General features: G+C 45.5%; 1 protein-coding gene across 1 annotated transcript in view; it reads left to right on the top strand.

Annotated features, from left to right (window-relative positions):
- The window catches only part of LRP6 (LDL receptor related protein 6), a 1,542,295-nt gene that overhangs the window by 1,251,195 nt on the left and 263,739 nt on the right, over nucleotides 1–27,361 (top strand). The window contains exon 16 of the mRNA XM_069628714.1: nucleotides 23,328–23,537. Within this exon, the coding sequence (XP_069484815.1) occupies nucleotides 23,328–23,537 (210 nt within the window). The remainder of the gene's footprint in view (nucleotides 1–23,327; nucleotides 23,538–27,361) is intronic.

Genomic DNA, 27,361 nt, shown 5'->3' on the forward strand with positions numbered 1-27,361 from the left:
TTAATTGGGTGAGGCCGGCAGGTCTCAATCATGTACTGGTGGTCGTCAAGAATTGTTGCATTTTGCAAATTTGGACTTCTACTTGAAGGTGTCCCTTAAGGAGACATGACCAGTGTACTGACCTGTGGTGTACCTGTGGAATGTGAGTGCAGTCACAAATCATTTCAGTGCGGCAGATAGTTTTATCTCTGGCTGACCATCATGACTTGTGAATTTACTGTGTTTTTGAATGTCATTCCTTGACACTAATATGTGGTGCATTCTGGTATATGCGGTTTGTGTTTTATAAAGGTACAAATACACGTACTGATGTATGCACTGGATGTATTACATGCATGGAGGCACGGCTGGAAAGGCCTTGCGCTTCGGCATGCTATTACTGTGTAGCACATACAGTTACATCTACACACTAGCAAGTTCAATACACTCAAACGCTGTGTATGGTCATGTTCCGTTCTATGTGTTAGGTTTGTTACTGTGCAGGTTGCGGATGATGAGGTTCCTTGGTCTTATTCCTCTTCTACCTTTGCCTTTTGTTGGCCTATCTAGCCTCTGTGCACTTCAATAGATGCTTGGTAATGGTTACGAGATATTGCAGACAGTGATGCTGGATTAATGCATGCAGTGTGCACATATGCTCTTTAGGCATCTCATGCTGTGCTATGTTTCAACACTCCTCATGGCTTTGTGGTCAGACTCACCCATCAGCCAGGTTGCCTATGCTGTTTACTGCCCCCCCCCCCCCCAATTCAACACTCAACATGGCCTTGCCATCATTACTGCCGTCCCCCCACCCCTCCAAATCAACAGTCCACATGGCCTTGTAGTTACTCACCCAGCAGCCAGGTACGATGTCAGCGTGTCGTGCCATGTAGCGGAGCAGCGTGGAGTTGCGCATCACCTTGGAGTCATGTGTGGAGCCAGGGAATCTTGCACAGTAAATGTGTGATTATTTTGTGGGCATCGCATGCCATCTGTACGTTGAGGAAATGGTACAGCTTCCTGTTGTGGTACACTACCTCCACAGCATGCCGGACAACAAGCTCCACATGTGTGCAGTCGACCGCACCTATTACATTAGGCATGCCTGCGAGTGCATGAAATGCTATTTTAGTTGCATTCACCTCCTCCTTCTCCACAGTCCGTGGTAAGCTGATGTGGTCGAGTACGTGGGAGAGGAGTGCATCTGGCACCTGGGATAGCACATGGGAGAAACAGGATTGGGAGATTCCATACAGCTGACCCACTGTGTGCTTAGTGCCTGTGGCAAAGAAGTGTAGCACAGACACTACCTTCAGCAAGGAGGGGGTCGGCGGGTGGGGGGTGGCTGTCCGGATATTTATTAGGCTCACCATGTCATCATGTATCAGGTCCACTATAATGGTGATGGTATCCCTGTCCAGCCGGTACAGTGTGTTGATCTGAGCGGTGTGAGATTGAATGGGGTGGCCCTTAGGCGAGGGATTGGTGGCTGCCTGTTGGGTACAACCGGCTGCACATTGATATCTGCTGGCCCATCATGGCCCTCCTCCTCATGCGCCACTGCTGCATCCTCTGCCTCCTCAATGAGTAGCTCTGCAGGCATGTCCTCCTGTCCAGTACTGCTAGTGCTAATGGTAGCATTGTGGATTTGGAAGGGGTGTGGGGTGTGGGAGTGGTCCTTTTGTGCTGGGCCACAGGCCATTGCCTCCACCTTTGCTGATTTGTGAGCACCTGTGGCAGGTTTCTACACACCAGAATCCTCTTAACGCCTTGTCTGCGATGCCAGTGTTTCCGGCATCATTGTACCCCTTATTACCGACATGTACATGCTGGTGGTTGCGTGTCCATGCACCTCTTAATGTGGACTTACTTATGCCATCCCGGTATCACTGGCACAGCTGCTGCATGTTAACGCTGATACCGGCAACGGTGTGGCCGGCACAGCGGGTCCCTGGCTATGCCGGTAACACCTAGGGACTCCTACACTGCAATGGGACGGTTAGCAGCAGAAAAGGACAAACTTCTATTCAACGGCACTTTGCGGTTTCAGCTCCTCGCATCTCAGCAAATAGCACCACCGCGGACTCTCGGATACCACACTGGGCTTTCCTTGCATCTGGGGGTCCAGCATTCTGTTGAGGTGACTCAGGCTTGGTCATTCCTCCTTACAGGGAGTCCGGAGGATCATCCACAAGCTTGGGTCCGACTTAAAAGTGATGCACTCTGTTTGGTGTTCCCCTCCCTGGCACTTCGGTTCCAGCAGCAGTGGAAGTACATGCAGCCCCGAGAGTATGTCCAATACAAGTGCACTTTGGAGTTTACTGGTCCTACCAACTCAATGGGAGAACTCGTCCTTGCAGGGCTTCTCTAGTCGAGGCGAATTCTGAGCTTCAGCGCAGCAGCAGGGCTTCACCGGGCAAACCAACGGTCCAGGAGTTGCAGCAGGCGTATCTTCCAAGTTCTTCTTCGGGTTCCTTCGTACAGTGGTCGACTTTTCCTTCCAAGCCAAAAAGCCTCGCCTTTTATGCAGGTTTCTCCCGTTCATTCCAGCCTAGCTGTCAATCACACAGCAGGGGAGCTGCCCTTGCCGGACAGCCAGCTGGCCAGTCGCCTTTGAGTGCATTCTTGTAATCAAGGGGATTAAGCACAGGGAGTTTCAGGCACCTCCCTCACTTCCTGCCCCTGCCAGACATACTGGAGCCAGAGGCGGGCTTCACTCGTGAATCCTGCCAAAGACAAGATGAACAAAGGGACCAAACCTGGTTTGTCATGCAGAGTAAATCTCAAGAAAGGATCTTTCCAGCAAGAAATGGTGAAAAAAGACAACCGGGCCATTTTGGCAAAATGGGCACCCATGGGTGCTTTACTCCAGCTGCGAACGAAGCCTGCGGTAAAAACACACAATGGTAGTAAAAAGTAAACCACTGCCACCAGTCATTAATTGTAGAAAGGGTAACATAAAAAGGTTACATGAGAAACTAGACAAAAGGGATACTAAGTAACCCCTCCAGCACTATATGGTAAGATAGTGTGGGCTGTGTTTAGAAAGTTTGTAAGTAGTCAATTTTACTTTACTGCTCTTGGAAACAGTAGTTTTACCAAGAGAAGGTATTTAAACCGTTGGAAAATCTGAAAGACTGGTGCTATGTGTCACAATGTAAAAAGATGATGCCTTTGGAGTTTGTCAGACTCCAAAAACCAAGAGAGAAACAGAAAAATACACAAGAGTGTGGGAAAAATGTCTCACTAGCTCCAGGTTGAAAATTAAAAAGTCATAGAGTACAGCAAAAGTGCTGGGGGGTCTCTAAGGTAGAGAGGAATTAGCACATTTCTGAGAATTCTCCCTAACATTGTGCATACCATAAGAATAGTGTTGGTTTTTATCATTTTGTTTATGAATGATAAGTTTGTACTTTTCTAAAGATTCTCTTTGCCTGTGTATATGTAAAATAAGCCATTATTTTTACAATACATCAGTGTATAGGTGCTTCTTTAGACCATATGTATGTTACAAGTTCAGTTCCACTGATTACCAATATGCCAGTATCTCCCTAGTACGGTGTGCCAATGGTTGGTGCGAGAGAAAAGGCAAAGAATACTGGTATGCTAACTCTCACGTTTTGACTTAAGGCATCTAATAAGTCTGTTAACTCTCAGCAGAGCTATGTTCAAATTTGAATGTCTCCTACAAGTTAGGTCGATGGACATTTTTTAATGAATACAGAACGGTTAATTGTATCCACACTGTTAACGACTCAACTTACTTGTTCAACTGAGTGGGTTTATAACCTATGAAAGATTAATTATCCATCTGCAATGGCACGCTTTGATCAACTCATCAGATATGTCGGCCACGGCAGGTCCACATGTCATTTAGCTTATTAAGACTTGTATCTGTATATTTTATGAGGAAACCAATACTGGCACATTAACACTTAAGTTTGATCTAAGGCAACAAACACGTGCAGGTTGATTTCTTTGAGAGCTTTGTTGATATTCAACTTCTCTCGTAGAAGTGATGTAATAGGCCTTCTGTAATCAATATATTATATGAATGTGTTGGTCTGCTTTTTTACACTGTGAACGGCCTGTCCAAACGCCTGAATTTATGAAATTAATATTATTTATCTTGTCATGCACGCTGCGATCATTCCATCAGAGATGGTTGTCACGGCAATGCCTGGAGGAGCGTAGCTCAGAGAGACATTTGCCATTTATTACTTGTTTATTCCACCAACTGCATCAGGGACCACATTAAGATGGCAGCCAGGGAACCTTTCCTCTTTACTGTTTCTTAGCACCATTGAGAGCGACGTAGGACTAACACGTCCCGCGTTCCCTAGCAACGACCACGCTAGGACTTTGACCATTTGAGCCGTCAGTGACCGCGGCTGCCCTTTATGAGAGCATCCCGTATTATTGCCACCAATTGGGTACCTTGCGGATCCTTTCCTGTGCATACCCTCTGCATCTACAGCCTAGGTAAGGCTTGTCCCTTTGGTACTTCGGCATCCGCATGCTCTTCCATTAGGATTCGCTTGACACACAGTAATCGTAATGTTTCTCCTCTCCCACAGCAGGACTTTGGATTACTGCATTATGTTGCACCGATTGGGATCCCGATTCTTACGATGAGTACGTAGATAGTCAAGAGCCTCTTTCCGACACCCTAAAACTCTTTTCGACGCCATAGGGTGGAGAACACCGGTCTTCCATCCGTAGGCCCATTTGGGTCCACTAAATGGACTACACAGAAGTTCGAAGGATGTACGGATCGGCTGGTGATTATTATCAGTTTTTCTGATCATCCTCCCCCGAAAAGGGCTCGGGTAGACCCTAACCTCCAAATTCAAGAAGATCAGTCTTCTACCTTTCAGCAGGAAGAAGTTGCCCTGTCCACATGGACTCATATAGGGACATTTATAATGAAGGGGAGGAAGCTTCATTCCTACAAAGTTATGAGGAAGAACAGGATACTACGGACAACTGGGAAGAAACCCAGCAGGAAGGTCAAGACCCATGGACACTGCAAGATCAGGACACTGACGTTTTGTGCCTGGATTCTCCTCCGTCCACCCCGGCTCGCCAGGCCTCTCCTGTAGATGACCAAATGGCATTCAACTCCATGTTGAAAAAAGCAGCTGAATACTTTAAAATTTCCACTCAAGAGGCCGTACCTGAGCAGGATTTTGTAGAGGATATCCTTAAGGAGAAACCTCCATCTATCCAGGCCATCCCCCCTCCTTAATTCTATCAAGAGAAGGGTGGCCCCCTCATTGGTGTCACCAGCTCAAACTTGGGTGATGAACCCAAGAGTCAAAAAAATTATTCCTCCCCTTCCGACCCTTTATACATCAGAGGACACTCCGTCCCAGATTCATTGGTAGTGACTACCACTCGGAAAAGGGCAGCGGTACCCCTTGCCACAGGGGAATTGCCACAGGACAAGGAATCCAAGCGACTGTATGCCCTTGGCAAAAGTGTCACTTCGGCGGCCGCATATACTATGCAGATTGCTAATAGTACAACACTATTGGCAAGCTATGCCGACGCCCAATGGAATTTGCTCCAGGAAGGCCTCCTAGAGGTTCCTGAACCCGCCAAGTCAAAACCTCTCTCCAATGTAATGGAGGGAAGACAAGTTAACCAGCATGTCATCAAAAACATTCTGGACACTGCGGAAACTGCAGGCAGGTCCCTGGCCCAAGGGACCCTAATGAAAAGACGCGCTTGGCTGCGTACATCCGGGTTTAAACCTGAAACTCCGGCCTCCCTCATTAATAAACCCATTGAGGAGTCTAATCTCTTCGGGGAAGCGGTGGATGAGGCTTTGGAAACAGCCAAGAAGGAGCATGAGACTCTAAAGTCTCTGCAACAAATTACGCAGAAACCCTCCTCCCAGCGGGGTAATAACTCTTGGCGGTCCTTTCGAGGGCAAGCCTATGTTGGTCAAAACTACGGCACGGGTAGCTTCAACACAGGACAAACATCTGGAAGCCCCGCTTACTACCCTTCAAGGGGTCAGAAACGTGGCAAAGGCAGAGGTAGAGGCCCCAATCCCAGAGGAGCCAAAGCCTCTGGTCAGAAATGAACACCAAATCCAGGTCCCCTCCCATGTCAACCCAGTCGGGGGGTGATTAACATCTTTCCACATGGCATGGGAGGGAATAACTTCAGACCAGTGGGTCATAAAGACGGTCGCCCACGGGTCCTGCATGGAATTCGCCCGACCTCCACAGTTAAGACCGCTGCGCTCACAGCGCCTTTCACCAGACCATCTGGAGATCCTGAATCAAGAGGTGGAAGCACTGCTGGGAAAGGACGCCAGAGAAGCTGTCCCTATTCTTCAGGTAAACTAGGGTATTTATTCAGTGTACTTCCTTGTACCCAAAAATAATCTCACCATGCGCCCTGTTCTAGACCTGCGCCCAGTGACCAAGTTTATAAAACCCCAGAAGTTTCGCATGGTAACGCTGCAAGATGTGATCCCATTGCTGAAACAAGGCGACAGCATGGCAACATTGGACATGAAAGATGCATACTTTCATATTTCAATGTTGCCACCGCACAGGAAATATCGAAGGTTCATGATCCGGGAGAGGCATTACCAATTCAAGGTACTCCCCTTCGGCATTGCCACGGCGCCAAGGGCGTTTACCAAAGTCCTGGCAGTGGCAGCAGTACACCTGCGCAGACCATAAGTCCCAGTTTACCCCTACCTCGAGGACTGGTTCATTACGGGGGACTCGTTCGACGCATGTTTTTCGAACACCCAAAAAACAGTAGATCTCCTCTTCAGTCTGGGTTTCTCAATCAACGAAAAGAAATCCAGTTTAGGCCACAGTCAAATAAAACAATTTCTGGGAGCTCTAATTCGGACGATGCACGGTCTTGTCTTCCCCTCCAACGAGAGGGTTCAGAACATGCTTTTTCAGATCCCTCAATAAGTAGCCAGTCGGGAGGTGACGGTGCGCAAGGCCATGCGCTTGCTAGGAATGATGGCGTCATGCATATACTTGGTTCCCCACGCGTGGCTGCGCATGCGTCCCATGCAAGATTGGCTCAAAGCCAGTGGTGTCAGGCCAGCGGACAATGGGAAGATCTAGAGTTGTCTCGCCAGCCCTTGTTCTCTCTCTGCAGTGGTGGTCAAGAGAAAACCTCTCAAAGGGGTTGACCTTCACCACCCCTGCAGTGGAAGCCACTCTCACTACAGACGCATCTCTCACAGGGTGGGGAGCTTATCTGCTTCAGCAGACAGCGCACAGAGTTTGGTTTCCTCAAGTAGCGTCCAACCATATAAACCTACTGGAGCTATTAGCAGTGTTCAAGGCTTTGAAAGCCTTTCAGGTGTAACTGCAAGGGACGACAGTGCTGATTCTAACGGACAGCACTACAGCTATGTATTACCTGAACAAACAGGGGGGCACTCACTCTCCAGGGCTATCCAAGCTGTCCCTAAACATTTGGATATGGGCTCTCAAACACGATGTTTTTGTTGTCCCAACATGTTCCAGGGGAACTCAATCTTGTGGCAGACATACTCAGCAGAGATTTTCCTCTGCCTGAAGAATACAAATGGCGGCTACACGAAGACATTGTGTCCAACATCTTCGCAGAATGGGGCTTCCCAGAGATCGACCTGTTCGCAACTCAGGAGAATGCCCGATGCCAAGACTACGCCTCCAGGTACCCCCAGAACCGATCCAAGGGGAACGGTCTCTTGATAACATGGTCTGGGAAATTTGTCTACGCTCCCCCCCCCCACCCCCGAGCCCCCTTCTCAACAAGATAGTGCACAAGATGCACCAGGAACCAGTTACCATGATACTGGTGGCCCCCATGGGGGCCCGCCAACCCTGGTTCGCTCACCTGATGGAAATTTCCCTCTTCCCACCAGTGAAACTACCATGCCCGTACAACATGTCTCAGGACAGGGGGGAGACCCTACACCCGTGCCCTCAAGCTCTGAACTTAGCAGCATGGCTCCTGAGGTCATAGGTTTTGGACACCTACAACTCCCTCAGAGGTGCATGGACATACTCAGGGAAGCTAGAAAACCAAATGCATGTTATTGCTATGCCAGCAGATGGAAACGTTTTGTTATCTGGTGCAATTCCATCGATTGCTCACCCACACACATTGTGCTGTACCTAACCCATCTGTTGGACACTGGGTTAGTCTTCAATTCCCTAAAGGTTCATCTGGCTGCTCTGTCAGCCTACACCACGACACAACAAAAAGTATTGTGGTGTATAATACCGGCCATTAAAGCCTTTATGGAAGGGGTTAAGAGGATTTATCCTCCCATTTCTCACCCAGCCCCCGGATGGGATCTAAATGTGGTTTTAACCAGGCTCATGGGAGCTCCCTTTGAGCCTATGTATAAAGCAAGTCTGAAAGACCTGAATTATAAAACAGACTTTCTAGTGGCTATCACTTCTATCAGAAGGGTTAGGGAACTACAGGCACTTTCTGTTCTATACCCCTTTGTTAAAGTCCACAAAGATAAGGTAGTTCTGCTCACACATCCCAGATTTGCGCCTAAATTCATATCAAAGTTCCATGTGAACTAATCAATCGAACTACCCATTTTCTTCCAGAACCCTACTAGCATGGCCGTAAGAAGCCTACACACACTAGATGTGCGCAGGGCTGTCATGTTCTACCTGGAAAGAACTAAACCACTGAGGCAAAAAAATTCTTTGTTTCAGTGGCAGCTTGTAGAGAAGGGGATCCTGTCTCTATATCAGCTATCTCAAGGTGGATTGTGAAATGCATCACACTGTTACTCTTGCTAAGAGAGAACTGCCCTTCAAGCCTAGAGCACATTCTACTTGGGGCACTGGTGCATCCATAGCAGTCATTGCAAATGTTCCCCTTGAGTCCATTTGCAAAGTGGCAACCTGGAGTTCTTTACACACCTTTACAAAACACTATTGCCTAGACACCCATTCTAGGTCTGATTCTCAGGTGGGACAAGCAGTACTAATACATCTTTTCTCTACTGTTCCTTCTCACAACCCACCTCCAACTCTGGGTACTTCTCGCCAGTGTATGCCCAGCATGTGATTCTAAGCAGATTAACAAGCATCAGAAGACATGCATTACTTACCGTAATAGCATTTCTGATGGTTGTATCTGCTTAGATTCACATGCGCCCTCCCTACCTCCCCGCTCGGGGTGGAAGGAACATAGACGTCTTACTACTTTTCTCTCTTTATGTACTCACTCACTATAGCCTTGGGCTCCTTCATGGCTGAAAAAATACAATCGGAGGGACCTCGGCGAGTGAGGGATTTTGGGTACACTACACGTCACAATAGGGATAGTGTTACTGACACGCCTATGCCGACGTCCCCTTTCGGTCCCCGAAAGACAAGATGCAATACTCTGCGGTTACCACTGGATGTTGGACTATATGAACAGCATGTGAATCTAAGCAGATACAATCATCAGAAATGCTATTACGGTAAGTAATGCATGTCTTATAAGGTCATTCGTGCAAGGCATATTGACAAAAAGAAGGAGCATGGTATGTGGGGAGAAGAAGTGCTTGTAATGGGAAGGCGGAAAGTAAGGCCAGAGTGAGACGGGTCTACATGGTTCGAAAATGGCATCTGTTTAAAAAAGGAAACCAAAAACAATTGCATTAAGGTTCTGTATCTTAGAAAATTGCAGAGTTGCCTATGTCCTGGGGAGGGTCCGTGAATTAAAATAAGCGCATGCTATACGGCAATTCTAAGTTGTTAGAGTCTGAGGTATCGGCTGAAATCGGGTGGAACTTACCTAATGCCAAAGTGTTCGTCAGGAATGCTGCGAAGGACTGAAGAGCTGGCAACAGTGTTGAAATAGGTGTCTTGTATGCGCGCCTGTGCACTATTGGTCTGAGGTTCGCATGTGCAAGAGATCGTATCGAGTAATGGCCAGCACTGGGTGTTGGTGCACCCGAAAATTAAGGTTTCATATGCGCATGTGCTAAGGAGTTTCCTGGTAGTAGCTTAACACTGTAATGCGCATGTCTAAAGGAGCCAGGGTTAAGGCTTGTAGCCAAAATTGTTTTCTGAAGATGTATCAGCCAATTGCTGTGACAGTGGGGTACACAGTAAAGGGGGTGAAAAGGGGGGGCTATACTGTCTGTAAACACGGATTCTTGAGGTTTGGAGTATGAAGTGGATCGGTTGAGCCAGGATGAACTGTAAAAGTGCAGTTCCAGGCGGAGATAATGGTGTCTGCTGAACGGGCAATCAATACGGAATTAAGTTGTCTAGAAGTATAGATATACTTTGAAAATGCAGTCTGATTATTATGGTGCACCGGTGGAAATAACAACCAGCTTGTGTGCAATTGAGTCGCAGGTGTACTGGAGTTGAATTCTGTCAAGGGACCTGTGGACTGCTATGCTGGTCGAGTGGGATCCCTTTCACTTTGATGATAAAGACAGTAAACTTTGCCCTATGGTTGTCTCTTTTGTTTTTGCGGCTGGGATTTTGTTGGGGCCGAAGTACCCTTTTGCTTGTAATCTGGGTAGCTGCTAAGAGTAGGATGATTATGTATGGTTTCCTGTGTCTAGTTATTAGCAGAAGACGCTAACTTACGTCGTGGAAGGTGGTTTCTTAATTTATCTCATTGAAATGTATTCTATATGCCGCGGTATAGAAGAAAGGCCACATTTTTTCGGATACCCTGTGTCTTGGTGAAGCAGGAAGAAGGCCGTCAGCCTTGGTTCTTGTGTCTATGTTGTCAAAAGCAGAGACCTATATTGAAGTATTAGGGATTTTTCTTCAGACAGTTTGTGACGTCACAATACAATGTGGGGCTGTTGATCACATGTGAGATTGTTGAATAGGACTTGAGGTGCTTAGAGTGTGGTCGACTCCATTTTGTTGAACTCTTGCTTGAAGTGAGAAAGTATTATGCCATTTAGGCGGACCTCGAGGAGCACGTGAACGAAGATACTGTTTAGGCTTAGAGGGAAGTAAATTCTTTGTGGGCGCTGCGTGGAACACGCTCTCGTTGAGAGACGATTTTTGGGATTGCTCTGGTTTTGAGAACTTGATTGAAAAGTTATGCTAATTATGTAAACTGTGGATTGACAAAAGTAATTAGAAGTGTTGAAATCCGAAATTGAGGACAAGTAAGAGTTGCTGATTACAAAGTAACGTGTCACAATAAGAGATGAACCTCGTCAGCATTTGTGCAAATATCTCCCGCTGTATCAAGACAAAATACGCAAGTATAGTGCAGAATGGACTTGCGGGTCTGTGGTTCAGCGGACTAATGCATCCACTACAGGGGCCTGTGTTTTACCTCATGGTCACAGGTTTGAATCCTGGCAGGTCCACTCAGCCCTTCATCCTTCTGAGGTTGATAAAATGAGTACCATTAAGTTGGGGAACAATAAACATCTGTTATTAGTGCCAAGATGCCTCTTTGGGGGTGAACTTGTGCTTTACAAATATGCCTGTTATGTTATCTCCCGCTCTATAAAGACAAAATACGCAAGTATAGCGCGGAATGGACTCACGATACAGAGGACGAAATGGCGAAGCCGTGACCCAATGACGGGAGTTTTCTGACTACGTATTTACAAGCTGCCTATAAGGGAAATAAATTAAGTAATCGATTGGATATATTAGAACTATGGAAAATGTTTCAGGGTGAGAAAGGGGAACCGACCCAAAAGCAATGGATGTTGAGTCAACGCGATGCAGGAGGCAAATTGCCTTAGGCTACCCATCAAACTCCAGACGCAGGTCTGACAGCAGAAAGTCGGGGATTTTACCCCTTGAAAGAATTGAAAGCAGCAGCAGGATATACCAATCCTATTTTTGCACCACCAGCATATAGCAGGAAAAACACACTTAGCTGCGTGAAGCAGGTGAATACAAAAAGCAGAAGCTGCCTGTAGCGAACACAATTAGCGCAGCGACTTGCAAGAGAAACTGAGAAAAAACGATGACGGACGGACAGGACATAGTGGGGATCATGAGGTGACAGTCCCGACAAAAGGATGGGTAGGCTGACAGATATTGCTTAAACTGGACGTGAAGACTATAAGCGGGTTTGGGCATACGGGAACAGTAGCTTCTTCCTCAGCATTTTTATGATTTTGGCACGTAAAGAATGGGCAGAAATAATGGAGGAAGTACAGAGAAGAGAAAGGGAAGAGGAGGAATACAGTAGGTTAAGAAGAGAACGAGCAGAAGAGACGGAAAGGGAAGAGAGAGAAGAGGCAGAGTGCTAGAGGAGATGGCGATGAGGAAGGCCGAAGAAGAGAAGTAAAGACAGTTGCTAATAGAGAAAAAAGAAGGTTGGAAGTCGAGCGACTCGTTAAAGAACGCTGATGAAGAGAAGTAGAGGAGCCGCGGGCTGGAAAGACGTAAATCAAAGGGGCATTCTAAGATAACCGCGGGCACAAAGACAGACTTGACATGTATAAATGACGAAGGAGAAGGGATATGAAGAAGAGTAGGGGAACTTTATAGGAGCAGAAGAGACAGTTTGTTTGCCCCAAAGGCGAGTAGGAGTACAACAGGGGCCTCGTTGAGGTGGGAGGGGGTGGGATTTTTCAGATAAAACAAAGGGGAAACAACGGAAGAAGCAGTGTTATGGAGGTTCAACTTTGAGTACCAAAGAGGAGGAGACAGTACAAATGGTATTGGAATCATGAGGTCATATGAAGAAAGTGTGGATAACGAAGGAGAGAGGCCTCGCCTCCACTCCAGGGAAGTAAGCTGGACAGGCGCACATTATGGGTAGAAGGGGGAGACACAGGAAGAGTCTAGGGAGAACCCAAGGGACAACTGGAGCGTCTTAGGGACAGATTGCATAGTGCAGACCAAATTACTCCATATGCGCAGAGGCTGGGTGCCCTGCCAGGACGGAAATGGGCGGAGATGACTAGCGGTACAGTACCCAGACATATCAGACATGAGCACAATTATGGCACGCAAAATGCGGGAGGACGAAGACCCACTCCAATACATTCAGGAGATTCAAGAGCATTGCCGTGTTGAGACGAGAGAACCGTGGGATAAAACAGTGGGGTTATTTTACCATATATTATGTAAGTGCGCGGTACAAATGTCCTTTAACATTATCACCACCGGAGTGGTCTCCTGGCGCTCTGGCGGTTCTGAAAGAGGGAGGGAGGGTGAGCTAGTGGGAGGATGCTGGAAAAGTGCAAGAGTGCAGTGATAATGCTATTGGCGGCCTCGGCCCGTTGGGTCCGTTGGCTGGGCCTGGGGTGTTTGCGGCCAGTAGTCATGTACTGCTGTGCGAGTATCTGTGTGTTTTGTTTTGTTGCAGTGTAGTGAAGTTTGTGCAGTTTGTTGTTGTTTGGTTTGGAGTTTGGGAGGTGTATGCAGAGGAGGAAATTGTCAGTGGTATTGGTTAGTTGGCATCTCTATCCTGAATTGAGGAGTTGGGCTTGCATAATCTCACCAGATGGGGTGCGTGGGCACCCTGTGCCTCTGGATAGGTCCGTGCCCATCGAGGCCCCTTTTAACATCTCTCTGCCTCCTCCACCCGCTTCGCCAACAACCCCACATGTTCCTCACTCCCACTTATATGGCTAGTGCACCTGCCAGTGTCCACACCTCAGTTAGTGTGGTGATTGGTCATATCTCGACAGTTTGATAACCCAGTGGTACCTAGTAACAGCTAAAGGGGCGGTTGAGGATGTTGGTTAGGATTGGATGGGGTTGTTGCCTCCGTCTCCATGGGTGTCGCCTGTGTACCACTCTGCCCGGCGTCACCCGTGGGTGCTTCTCAGTCAGTTTAGGGAGCTTGTCAATGTCCTTTCCGGTTTAGTCATTTTTCCTTACTGCTGTTTTGGTTTTAGTGTCTGGAAGAGCCAGGTTTTTAGTAATTTTCAGAATTTTAGGTGATGTTTGGTGTTTCTTATTTCTTTTGGGATGATGTTCCAGGTTTTTGCAGCCAAGTGGTAGAAGGTGGTTCCTCTGAGTTTTTTCTTAATGTATGGTTTTATTTCCAGGCGGATTTCGTTGGTTGACCTAAGGGGTCTCGGCTTGTAGATTATTTTCTTTTGTAGGAATTCTGCTCCTTGTCCGCAGATTGCCCAGTGCGTTATGCACATTGTTTTGAAGGTGATACAATGTTTTACTGGGAGCCAGTATAGTGTTTTTAGGGCAGGGGTGATGTGGTCTCTTCTGGATAGTTTGAGGAGTAGTCTGGCTGCTGTGTTTTGGATCCGTTGTAGCTTCTTCGGGAGGTATTCTGGTATTCCGAGGTAGAGGCTGTTTGCATAGTCGATTTTTGACATGAGGGCGACGATAGTGAGTGTTTTATGTGTGAAGGAGAGGAAAAGTAGGATTTTTCTTGCCGTGTGGAAGAGGAAGAAGCATTTCTTGACAGTTGCGTTTATTTGCGGTTCTAATGTTAGGGTGTTGTCCATCAGGACTCCCAGATTTTTTTACTACCTTAGACAGTGATGGTGCGGTTCCCATTTCCGGCAGCCACGGGATGGCGGTTTCGTTCTCTTGGTCTTTGGATATGATCATGATCTTTTTGTTTTCCCTGGGTTGATTTTCAGGTTGTTGGCATTCATCCAGTTGAAGACAACTTTTAGACAGTCTGTTAGGTTTGAATGATCGGCTTGGGTGTCTTTGATTTTGTAGATGATTTGAGTATCGTCTACGTAGTTGTAGCATGTAATTTTGTGTTTCTTGAAGATTCTGATAATTGGGGTTTGGTAGATGTTGAAGTACAGTGGTGATAGTGAGGATCCTTGTGGCACTCCAGTCATTAACTCGTGGGGTGGATTTGAAGTGTTTAATCCATACGGTTTCTGTTCTGTCTGCTAGGAATTATTTAGTCCAGCGTAGTGCTGTCTTATGCCTATGTCTTCTAGTCTTTTGGTTAGGGTGTCATGGCTAACTGTGTGAAAGGCTGCGGAGAGGTCGAGCAGAATAAGGACTAAGGTTGTGTTGGAGTCTAAGTTTGTTTTTAGGTTGCCCCAGATGGATAGTAGTGCTGTTTCTGTACCTCTTGTGGGTCTGAAGCAGACTTGAGCTTGGTCTAGCAGGTGGTGTTTTTGAATGTGTTCTTGGGTTATTTTGTATACGTAGGTTTCGAGGAGTTTAGCAGGGTAGGGGATGTTAGAGCTCTGTCTGTAGTTGGAGAGGTCATCTACGTCGCCGCTTGTGTTTTTCAGAAGTGGTTTGATGTAAGCTGATTTGAAGATCCTTGGTATGGTTCCTGTTGCTAGTGATAGATTTAGAAGGTTTCTGTAATATTCTGATGGCGTTCATTGTGCAAGGATTGATTTGTAGATGTCTGGGGGACAAGGATCCATCGGTGAACTAGCTTTCTTGCTGTGTTTCACCAGCATTGCGAATGCCTCTGCTGATATTTCAGGAAAGTTGTTGAGTTAGGTTCGTTTGGTTGTATGTGGCTGTTGGTTGGCCTTTGTTGAATGGTTTGTCGGATGTCAATGATTTTTTTTTTAAGTGGTCTGCAGGGTCGTTTCAGAGTTTCTCCGAGGGGGGTGGGGTGTTGTCGCAGCCTGGTGGGTTTCTCATTTCTTTAATGTGAAACATTTCTTTTTGTGTGTTGGTGGCATTTGTGATTCTGTCATCATAATGCCTTCTCTTTGCCTTTTGAATTTCCTTCTTGTATGCTTCTGGAACTGTTTTTTTTGTCTTGGTTGTAATCTTTCCTCCATTCCAGTTCCATCTTTTTGTTTTCTTTTTTCATGGTGCTTAATAGTGGGGTAAACCATTTTGCCATTGCTCTCTTTTTTGATGGTGTGAATGGTTTTTCTGGGGCCATCTTGTCAATTATATCTGCAATCCATTTGTGTCATATCTCTGCTTTCCCGTCTAGGTCAGCTAGCTCTAGTTCTGTTGAGGGCTTGGTTAACTCCAGTTGTTCGAATAGGTTGCTTTCTTTGATGTCTTTCCAGTTTCTTTTTGTGGTGGTTGTGAGTTTAGGAGGTTGGATGCAGACTTGAGTAGGCTGAGTGATTACGAATAGGATGATGAGATGGTCCCTCCACAGTATTTGTATTGGTGGTGCCGTGTTGATGAGTTTTTCCTTGGCGAAAACTGCATCCAGGGTGTGTCCTGCGGAGTGTGTTCCCCTTTTACTAGCTGTCGTAGTTTCATGGTGGTGAGTTGTTCAGTCGGTGTGTTTTGGGATCTGGCGTCACTGTCTTCGAACCAGACGTTGAAGTCCCCCAGGATGATTAGGTGTTTGTGGTTGATGGCTATGTTGGTGATGGCTTCTATGAAGTTGTCGAAGGAGGCATCATAAGTTGGGGGTCTGTACACCAGGATGAATGTGATGTTGGTTTTTGGGCTCGCTGTTAGGTGTATGACCATGGATTCGCAGTTGAGAATGTTGAGTGGTTTGTCTGTTCTTATTTTTAGGTGTTCTTTGAATGCTATTGCGATGCCTCCTGCTTTTTTTGTTTTTCCTGTTTATTTGAAGGCATTTGAAGTTGGCTGGAAGGCAGCTTTGGAGTGTGATTTTGTAGTTGTTGTCCAGCCATGTTTCTGTGATGAATAGGATGTCAATGCCATTGTCATTGAGTAGGTCGAAGATCTCTGTAGAGTGTTTTGACATGGATCTTGCGTTTATTAGATTGCAGTGGAGTTTGGAGGTGTAGTTTAGTTTGGCTTTTCTTGTTAGGGTCCTCTTTTGATCTTTTTTAGGTGTAGGTTTCGGGTTGTCAGCGTCCTCGAATAGTTCTTCTAGGTTTTGTCTTGGGTTTTTGTTTTCATGGGTTTCGTCTTCCAGGAGTTGCGGTTGTCGATTGGAAGTTCTTCTAGCTTTGGTGATGTAAGGTGTTATCGCTTCGTTCGTGTGTTTGTTGTTTCTGGTGGTGTTCATCCTTCTTCTTTGTGATTTTGTTAGGTTGTTTAATGTTGCCGCTTCTGGCGTTGCGTTGGTTCAGTCTAGTGAGCAGTTCTCCGCGAGATATGGAGTTGGGTAGAGGGATTTTTCTCTTCTGTCCGTGTTGGTTCGATTTTTAATCCTGTCTGAGGGGGTGTGTTCTGTTGGTGCGGTTCTTGGTTGCAGTTCCGGGGTGTGTGTTCTTTCTTCTCTTCTTTCCCTCGGGATGGGTTGTTTGCATGGCATTGTACGATTCCGAGTTGTTTAGTCTTGTTTTGTTTTTCTGATGTCCAGTTGGTGCTGTTTTGGTCTGGTTGTCTTGTGGTGTAGTACTTGGTGTGGGTGCTGTCTGCTACTAGTTTTAGACTTTCTCTGTAGGTGGTATTTCCAGCTGATGTTGCCTATTCATTCGGTCGCTGTGGGGGTAAGGGAGGTGGTTTAAGGGTTATATAGTAATTTAGTTGGGTGTTAACAATGGCTCTTTTAGTCTGTCTCACTGAACGTGGTTCACTGCGGTGAGTTAGCCATGTGGGTTTAGGAAGGACATGCACTGGTTGAGGAGTGACTTTGAGGGGCGCAGCTAGGACTTACTCCCTTGATGTAATCTGGGCATCTACGCCCTGCTAGATTTGAGAGACAGGTCTATCAATGCAATCTGAGTATCATACAATGCAGTTTGGAGAGAGAACCCTACTGTGTTTGAGAGATTTGTATAGTGGGAGAGAAGCTTACCAATGCAATCCGAGTATCATACAATGCAGCTTGGAGACAGAACCCTACTGTATCAGAGAGGCCTGTGTAATGGGAGAGAGGCCCATCAATGCAATCTGAGTATCACACGATGCAATTTGGAGACAGAACCCCAGCTAAACTTGAGACCTGTATAGTGGGAGAGGGCCTATCCAGGCCACCAGAGTATCATACAATGCAGTTTGGAGAGAGAACCCTACTGGGTTTGAGAGACCTGTATAGTGGGAGAGAGGCCTATCGATGCAATCCGAGTATCACACAGTGCAATCTGGAGACACAACCCCAGCTAGACGAGTCCCAGCTTATGACAAGGGTTGCAGCACCAGAAGCAGCTGAAGAAATTGGTGGGGATGGAGGCTAAGCCATGGTCCGAGATCAGCCATCTTTAGTGCGCTAGTGTCGGTTAATGCAATGCAGGAGAATGCGAGACAGAAGCGAGAGGATAGAAAGCAGGAAGAAGCAAAGTTAGTTAGTGCAGAAGAGGTTATCAAAGTACACAATGGAAGGGGCAATGTTGATTAGTGAAGAGGGAGTAGTTTCCCAGCACACACAATCGACAACAGACAGTTGGAGGAGGCTTCATAGGAAGGGGTGACAGAAACCACTGGCCAAGGGGACACAGAGGATTGCCCCAGGATAGCCAATGCAACAAGGTGGAGATGGATTTAATGGCGGCAGCCGAGACAAATGGGGGGATGAGGGGGGTCCAATACAATGCTGGCTATGTAAAGGATAGGTCACATAGCTCGAATGTGCAGAAGCAGGCACGGAATGCAACAGAATGGGAGAACGACACACCAACCAACAAATCAGACCGAGCAAGCCGACCATTATGCCCAAGATTACACGCAGTCATACATGCCACAACAGGCAGACACCTAGCATGCCAATGCAACCATACCAGCCCATGACACATGCACATCAAGAACATATGCAGTGACCTCAACCAGCATGGCCATCACTGATGCAGCCGAACATTGTAGCCACGTCACACACAACACAGACTCCCGTTCGGAAATTGGGAGGAGTGACTGTAGTGGTGGGGGGGGGGGCAATCCTTTTACCGGGACAGGAATATAATTATATCCACACTAGGACATCCTACAGACAAACCTGATGTGTTCGATCCCATCAGTTACGCTCAAGCTGAATGAGAAACCACATATAGGGGTGACAAGACGTTCTCTTTTTTCATAGATACGGGCGCGACTCAATCCTTTATTTGGGAGACGAGATACTCAATGACGGGCATTCCCATGAATGCGCAGAGATTCTGAGGCTAGAGATTTGGTTCCTTTTACTGACGAACTTCCAGTCTCCGTAGGAGAGACCGACCTGACAATGCCATCGTTATATTCCCAACTGACACCAGTAAAAATAATGGAAAGGGACACGATGAACCAACTCAATATGACTATCTCATTTACCGATCATGGAATAGTATGTTCAACCCCAGGAATTCACTACATGAACGCGAGGTAACTAATTTAAGCATATTGTGGGCAGACTGTACAGAGGGGGGGTGCCAGCAAATCTCAAGCTATTTCAGTATGGAGTTGAAGTGCTGATAGTTGGTGGGACCAATCAACTCCAAAGTAAGCCACCTGGACATTCTCTCGGAGCTGGTTGCATTTCCACAGAGTTGCTGCTGGCGACCGAATAGCCAGGGAGAGGAACACCATTTTGTGTGCGTTGCTTTTAAGTTGGCCAAGAGCTCCAGGAAGATCCTCCGGACTCCCAGGAAGCTGGACTGACCAAGCCTGAGCCCCCTCAACAGAGACCCCAGAAGCAAGGAAAGCCCATCTCGACAGCCAGAAACCACAGTGTTAATATTTGCGGAAGTCCTGGGGAGCTGAAAAACCGAAGTGCCACTTGTTTGAAAGATTGCCGGTTGCGAGCGGTGACCGTACCATTGCAGAGCAGGAGTCCCCAAAAGTCCTCCCTCTTGTCCCCACGACTGAGGCCCAGGAACAGTGAGATCTGCAGAGCTGCACAGGAACAGAAGTAATCTGCTGCACTTTTTCTTCAATACTAAGGTACTGTAAAGTATGAGAGAACTTACATCTCGATTTACAGTTGCTTGCATCTTCTACTACTCACAAGTCTAATCAGCTTGCGGCCCTGCATTTGATTCTTCTTTTCTTCAAAGACTTCTAAAAACATTGTGCAAAAACTTTTCTACTTAACTACCAGAAGTGCTTCAGCCCATATAAGACTTTTGCCCATTGACTTTGACTTAACCTTTTAAACTGTATGACTCTGATTTGGGGATCCAAAAGTATTCGCCTGCTTAAGAATATTTGTGGTCTCTTGTTTGTTCTAATAACCTTTTCCTTTAACCAATTTCTAAAAGTATTGTAAATGCAACAGTAAGATACTAATCTCCCCAGCACCCTAACTATTGAAGTCACCCGAGGGTGTAGGTTGTGACTGGCCCAACCCAAAGGGGTCTTTACTGATTTAGAAACTAAGAGTGTACAGTTTTGAAGTGTATTTGTGTGTTTTTATATTGCTCCATTCTGAAGAAAGCTATTTCTAACTGACTGATTAATAATTGTTGATTCAAGAAACCTTGTGTGTAAGAGTTTATTTGAATACTTGTCACTGTGAATCTCTGTGTAACAGCCCCTACAGCTCCCATTGACCCCTCTTGAGATAAGCCTGCCTGCTCAGGCACACTACCAACCTGTGTAGTACACTTATACCAAAGGTTGGGTTCCTATTGCCAGTAAGCCAAGTTTCTGTAGTGCACCCTAAGGGTACTGCATACAATCTTGCCTAACAATTGGGATTCCTCTCGTCCAGTGCACCCAGGCCCGTGCTGGAATCCTCCAAGGGTGTCTCCTTTGAAGCCCTTAGACCCTCAGCTAACTCTAAAGTAAAGTACTTTCTTGTTTTAAGTCTTCCTTAGGAACTCTGACTTTTGCTACTTAAGAACCTATCCTGAACTGCCTTTTGGACACTAGACCCTAGTGACCCCCCTTCTGCCACTGAGAACACTCATGCCCCAAGAATAAGGGAAATACTTCTAAGGATTGGGCTTTTTGCCTAGAAAAGAGAATACGTGTTTAAAAGTTACTTACTTGCAAAATAAGTTGGTTGGCTACTGTAACTGAGTGAACAGTTAGCAAAGTTATTACTTAACTTAGAAATGTTTTGCCAATCTGAAAAGTATATGTAACCTATTTCTTTCCTTAGAAACTGTTTTGCCATTCTAACAGAAAGTAGATGTAAGGATATACTTACTACTCAAATGTGATTTGGTTGTCCCTCTTCACAAAAGTAGTGTTGTTGGTTTCACTTCACTATTCCTGTTAGGATAAATGTGTGAGTTTCCCCAACTGGTCTTGCTTCCCCTGACTTGCTGTTAGCCTGTCTAGAATAAGTCTGCCTTAGGTTTTACCTACCTAGAATAACTTTGAGTCATTCATAAAATGTAACACTGGGGTTTTCCTTCCCTGGTCTGTTGTCGACAGAGACAAAAACAGTCTTAGGTTTACATCTACCTTTAAATTGCTTATAGCTCCTGTAAAAAGTGTGTTTTACTTACCTAGAGTATAACTAAGTTATCCTAAAATAAGTTAGTTATTGCTCCCTTAGTCTGTGAACTGAAAAGCAACTGTAAATGAATATAAAACCCCAAGGTCCAATTCCCCTAGAATAACTGTTATGCTGAATCAGAGTTATGTTTATACTGTTCCTAGAATCTGTGTTTCATTAGATCAGAAAAGTATATTGTCCAATTGATATGACTGTGATTTCTTGCCGAGTGTCACGGTACAACTAATGAGGTCTACTACCCTGGTATTACTGAAAGTAAACTAAAATTAACTATTGGTTTCAACTTCCCTAGAACTAGGTGTTCCAAATAAGGTTATATGCGTTTGTCTGTGTACCTTCAAGCATAGCGTTGTGTTTTTTCCATAATGTGTTTATATGATCTGTGATGGTAGTCATTTCCCCCAAGATTTATCTGGGACTACTTATATTTAAATAAACCATTTATTTTTACAATACATAGTGTTTGTGTTTCTTTGGACCATTTGTATTATAATGTCTTAGTACTGATTCTACAGCCATCTCTCCCTCCTAAAATAAGCCTTGCTGCTCTGTCTACGTTACCATGAACTCTGGTGGTACAGCCTTGCACTAAGAGTGTACTGTCTCAGTTGAATGGTTTTACTAAGCCCTTCGTTGGGCTTAAGAAAAACTGTCCTCACACAGGCTTCCCCAGGACTTGGCTGGAGGCAGCTTGTCAGCTGCAATGGTCGTCCTTGGATCTTCAGCAGGCTGCACTTCTTCATGAGGTCTTGACTTCAACTATGATCTGTTGAATGGCTGCAGGAGGAGTCCTTGTATCCAGGTCTTGCCACCAGGGTCCACCAATGGTAAGGAACTGCACCATTGAAACTGGCAGGGGCTGTTCAATCATGGACAGCCTCTGGCGCACATTCGGCCCAGCAACAGACACTCTGTGGCTCGGATGTTTACTGGGTCCAGACAGCCCCAGCCCCTACACATAAACTGCCACTTTGACCAGGAAAGCAGCAGATTTGCCTGGGAAAGTAGTTTCTATTTATGGCAATTCCAGATCCATGATGGCAGAAGAAAGCCAAAGTACAAAATGCCCAATTGGAAGGGAAAAATCTCATGGCACAGCCATTTTAAATTATATGGTACTCATTATGGCATTATGCAGTAAAATGCAAAAGTGCACAAGTAAAAAGCAACAAACACAGTAGAAAAATATCCACTGCCATTAGCCCATCCTAGACACATTGTAATTGTAACCACAAAGTTACAAATGAAAAAGTTAAAAGTATACAAAGTATCCTTGCTGCATTTCACTTTAAGGTGATATGTTCACCTTTAGAAAATACAAGAATCCCATCAAGGGTGATGGATCTGGTCCTCCCACTTCTGATAGTTTTAGGGACTAATCAATTTCCTTCATAAAAGTGAGCAAAAAGCAAGGTAAGGCTTTACTTGCCTCAAAAAAGATCAGTCAGGAAGCAGACGATAGCAAAAACATAGGGTGTCCCAAAAGAGTGTATGGGAGGAATTCAGCAAAAAGAGATGTTTTCCTAATGTGTGGTACAACACAGATGTGGCCACAAGTAAAACAAAAAAAGGTAGAAAATCTGATGCAACCTACAAATGGAAAGAGCAATATGAGACATTTGATACTGTATGATGTGTGCTTCAGTAGAACAACATGCGACCCTTGTCCCGTGCACTAGTAATCATAAGGACTGACCAGTGCCCCCAAAAGTGGTGAGTTTAGCAGAGGGAAGGGCAGAGAGCAATGTAACAGATTTCACTTCTCTCAAAGTCTCAACATGGTTCAAGACCTAGCAAGACGTTGGGTGATGTTGGGTGTTCCATTGATGTCAATAGAAGAACAATTTCAAAAAGAAAAATATTTTCTCGCAACTCTTGCACATCACTCATCAAGGTAAGTGGACTTTTGAAAGATACTCATCCCCTGTCTGATTGCAATTTTAGCTTTGTAGAAGTACAACCTTTATATTGCGATAACTTTAATTGATCAGAAACTTAACTATAAACACATCATTTAATTCATCACAAGTATTCCAACAAAGGTTTTTTGAGAGATATGGTCTTACTGGTTCATTGTACATAGTATGTGTAACTAAGTCTGTTCTTGGATTAGAGAAAAGTGAGTAGACAAGTCCGTCTTCTAGATATAAAGTGATGCACTTTTTTATTTTTTAAAGGTGCCAGTCGCATTGTACTTGAGGACTCAAATGTTCTGCAACCTGTTGGGCTCACTGTGTTTGGTAACCACTTGTACTGGATTGACAAGCAGCAGCAGATGATTGAAAGAATCGACAAAGCTGGGCATGAAGGCCGCACAAAGATTCAGGCACGCATTCCTCTACTGACTGACATCCATGCTGTGAAAGAACTGAATTTCCAGGAGTACCGTAAGTATCTTTAAGTGAAGAGATGGTTGTTTATTAGGTGTTAAGTATGTATATGGTACAAAGGCAGTGGTTGCACAAGCCAGTGCCTTATTGCTGCTATGGACAGTATAGATAACACTTTCCTATTGCTACCTAATTATATGTAATCTAGTTGATGATGTTGCGAATACAGTCCTACCAAATATGACAAGAAGCGATTTAGTCTCATGTTGCTGAGTCATGTGCTCACTAGTTTTCACTGAGTTAAAGAAGTGTTCAATAATATCAAGTGCCACTTATAGCAAAAATATGAGCAATCATTCATTGTACATTTTCTATGTATCAGGCAGATGTAAGTTTTGTCTCTCGGTTCTGATTGTATTTGAACTACTCACAGGGGACAGGAGACAGAGGTGCAGCGCTACAACTAAATTATCTCTGCACACCACCCAGTTCAAATGGGAATAGGGGACACCAGATTATAACAAAGTTTAGATGTACTTACGGAAAAAGTGGTGATTTTCTATGTTGTGTATGTCAGGTGGAAGGTTGTTCCATAATTTATCAGCTAAGATTGCTCTGGATCTTACATAGGTTTTAGATATTTGGAAACAGACTGTCATGGTATGTTTATAAAGGGCTCTCAATGGACAACAAGAGATCATTTTAGATGGTTATTTAGGTACAGCAGGGTTGTAGCATACATGGCTTTATGCACAATAGTCAATAATTTGCAAGAAATGCTAGATTTGGTGGGGAGCCAATTGAGCACTTTAAGAGCTGGAGATATGTGCATGCATTTTGGCAGTTTCTTGACGATGAGCTGAAGTATTTTGTAGCAGCTGAAGAGAATGAAGAACTGATTCAGTGACTTTTGCATAAAAGGCATTGCAACAGTCTAGTTTATCTCCCAAAGTAGCCCTAGATATGGTGGTGCAGTGAGACTCAGATAATAGTAGCGATTTGCCAGAGTAGCATCACTTGGAAGTTGGTGGATGGCAGCGTTTTGCACATATGGACAGTGAAAGGACTGAGTTGAGCGAGACTCGGTCTTGACAGCTCAAAGGGTTGATTATGTGCCCTGATAAGATGAACTCTAAATATAGTTTGGAACAAAAAGACATGCAAAGTTAAAATCTGCCGCTAACAAGTTTCTCCCTAATACCATATATCTTAGGGGCTCTTTACCAAGTGATGGAGTGGTGACGTGTTGATCAACATCATCCAAATCTCTGAGCCATTACAATTCGGATGGGAGAAGGCAGATAATCAACATTCTCCTACTATGTGTACGCTTCCATGTGCACTACAATCATGTAGCTGGTATATTGTGCATGTGTCAAAGGGCGGCGTGTTGTGCATTACACAGAACTCTGTAAGTGTGGTGGCAGTGAAGAGCTCTGATAACGATTTTGTAGATTAGGAAAATTAACTTTGGAACTCAGAAGATGACCTGTCAAACCTTAATTTCTCTCTTCAAATGTAAATCGCTATTGTTTTAATAGATTTCCATGAGAAAGTTGCAAATTATTTCAATTTTTATAATTTATTGAGCAATACAGTCAAAGGTTGTGATGAAGTAGCAATTTACAAGGCTTTTTCTCAGAAATGGTAAAATATAAAAAAATCCTTATATTCCGTTCATGTTTAACACAAAACCTACCTGGCACATTTTTCATAGAACCGCCCTAAAAGTAGTTACAGCTCAAAAACGAAATTAGTATCCGTAACAGCAGCCATATTGGATTAATGACATCACAAGGCTTTCTGCCACAACAGCTGGTAGTACATAATTGTATGCTTCATTATCAATGCATCCCCAGTAGGCATACCTTCCCTTTATTCAAAATCCTACAGACTAGTGAGCCAATTTTGCAGGTATCTTCACGTCTCCCCAGGGGAGGAGCCCCTTTCCCTTCAGGCTAGGATGATGCAGCTGCTACCCAATAGTCCCCCTAGCAGTGGTTTAATGAGACAGGACCTCATTGGGAGGGACTCCCCCTCTGGGGATAAGGATGGCCACCTTGGGTACAACCCGTTGTACAACATCACAACCGCACAGTTCTTAGCCCCCCATACCTCTTCTATTTCAAACCATTACATTCATCAACATCAAAATAACTTTATTAGGCCATCGGGCCATCAAAGTAAATCCTGTCATATTATTATACATAGTAAACAAAGTGCAACATGTCGAAAAAGAAGAAAGGAGGAACAAAGGTATAGGAAAAACAATGGCAATGCCCACTGGTTGGGTGATCCCTTAATTTATAATCAATGCCCAGATGGCAATACAACTGACTCCCTCGACCAACCACATGAATCCCCACTAGACCTCTTCCCCAAAAGAGTAAGGTTCACGCAAGTTAGTGGGGTTTTGAGTGGAGTATTTCCAAGTTGGCTAGCAAATCCTGGGTGACCATACAGGCTGATTGAGATCCCACTCTTGGTCATCCAACCCCAGCCCACCCACTTCTTCCCATGACACTGTTGGCCATTCTCCAGTCCCAAAATTCCAGTTTACGCTGTCATAGAGATTCTTGCATTCACTGGGTACTCAACCCACCATGGCTTCCCTGTACACAAAAGCACAACCCCTAATGGTGCGTAACCAGTGTAGGCATTTGTTTAATAGGCCATCCCTTGGTTTTTTCTTGTTCACCGCCAATTTAGGTACCCCATGGAGATGTACTGTGGCAGTGCTATGCACTCCTTGACCATGGCACTTGAACATGCTCCCTCTGTGCTATGGACTGTGTACTGTAATTTCCTCCATACTGGCGCTTTGAGTACCCGTAGGACTTTTATCATGGACCGCTAGTACAGTAGATACTTCCATGAGTTTGGGTGCCTTTCTGTGCTCCCCAATTCACGGGTGCATTGTCCGTTTGGCGTCTTGCAGGATCCAAGTTGTGACGGGCAATGTTTGCTTCACTGGTTACTAAGCTCAGACTATATTGTTCAATGAAATATTCTGAGGGTAGATTGTTAGACCCTATGGTGGTAAATGCTGGACATCACTTCTTGGTGGAAGTCACCCGGTGCAGTTCGTGCCCCTCCCGGAGCTTCTCGACTATACCCCCAATACTGGTGGATCACCTCTATCAGAGAGTAAGCCTCCCCACAGGGTTACTGGGATTGTTATCAAATGCCCTGGTTTCCCCCTTAAGAACAAAGTCGGAGGTAGCGGCACACTTCTTGAAATGACTCATTGAATGAGTCCCCCACTGTCGCTGTTCCCCCCACTGTCGCTGTCTCCTCACAACCAGCATCTTGCGCTGGGACTTATGCTCTAATTGGTCTTGTATGGCAGACTGAGGGGTGAGCTGTGGACAAAAGAGGAGCGGGTGGAGGGCGAGAGGAGGTGGGCGAGAGTTGCATGAGCGAGCCAAAGCTGGCAATGCGCCTGATTGATGGGCCAACAGTGACCCACCTCAATGATGCCTTGGAGTCTCCTACTCAGTCCCAGCATACATTCGCCTTGTTCTCACCTTGAGTCTAGAGATGGGGTTCCAGGGTCGTTCCGGGTTAGCCTTACTTTCGTTTAGCCTTAGGTCCCCGCTGCGCTAAACACTCTGCCCTTGCCCCACCACCGGCTTCACCGCTGCAGGGACTCTGCTGCTAAGATATGTCTGAGGGGGCGTGGCCTTAGGAAATGCGGGAACCAGTGAGTTTCAGGCCCCCAGAGCGGTGCCAAACACTGTGCCCTTCCGAGTAAACCAATGTGTTCATGAACTGCCTGGGGTACAGCCAAGACATAAAATACTAGGACGAAGAAGAGCACAGAAAACATGAGTACCGACTATGCTCGTACTGAGACAGATGGCTCACAGAAGGCATTAGGA

Source organism: Ambystoma mexicanum, chromosome 12 (genome assembly GCF_040938575.1).
Source record: "Ambystoma mexicanum isolate Mex_15411 chromosome 12, UKY_AmexF1_1, whole genome shotgun sequence".
NCBI classification, from domain to species: Eukaryota; Metazoa; Chordata; class Amphibia; order Caudata; family Ambystomatidae; genus Ambystoma; species Ambystoma mexicanum.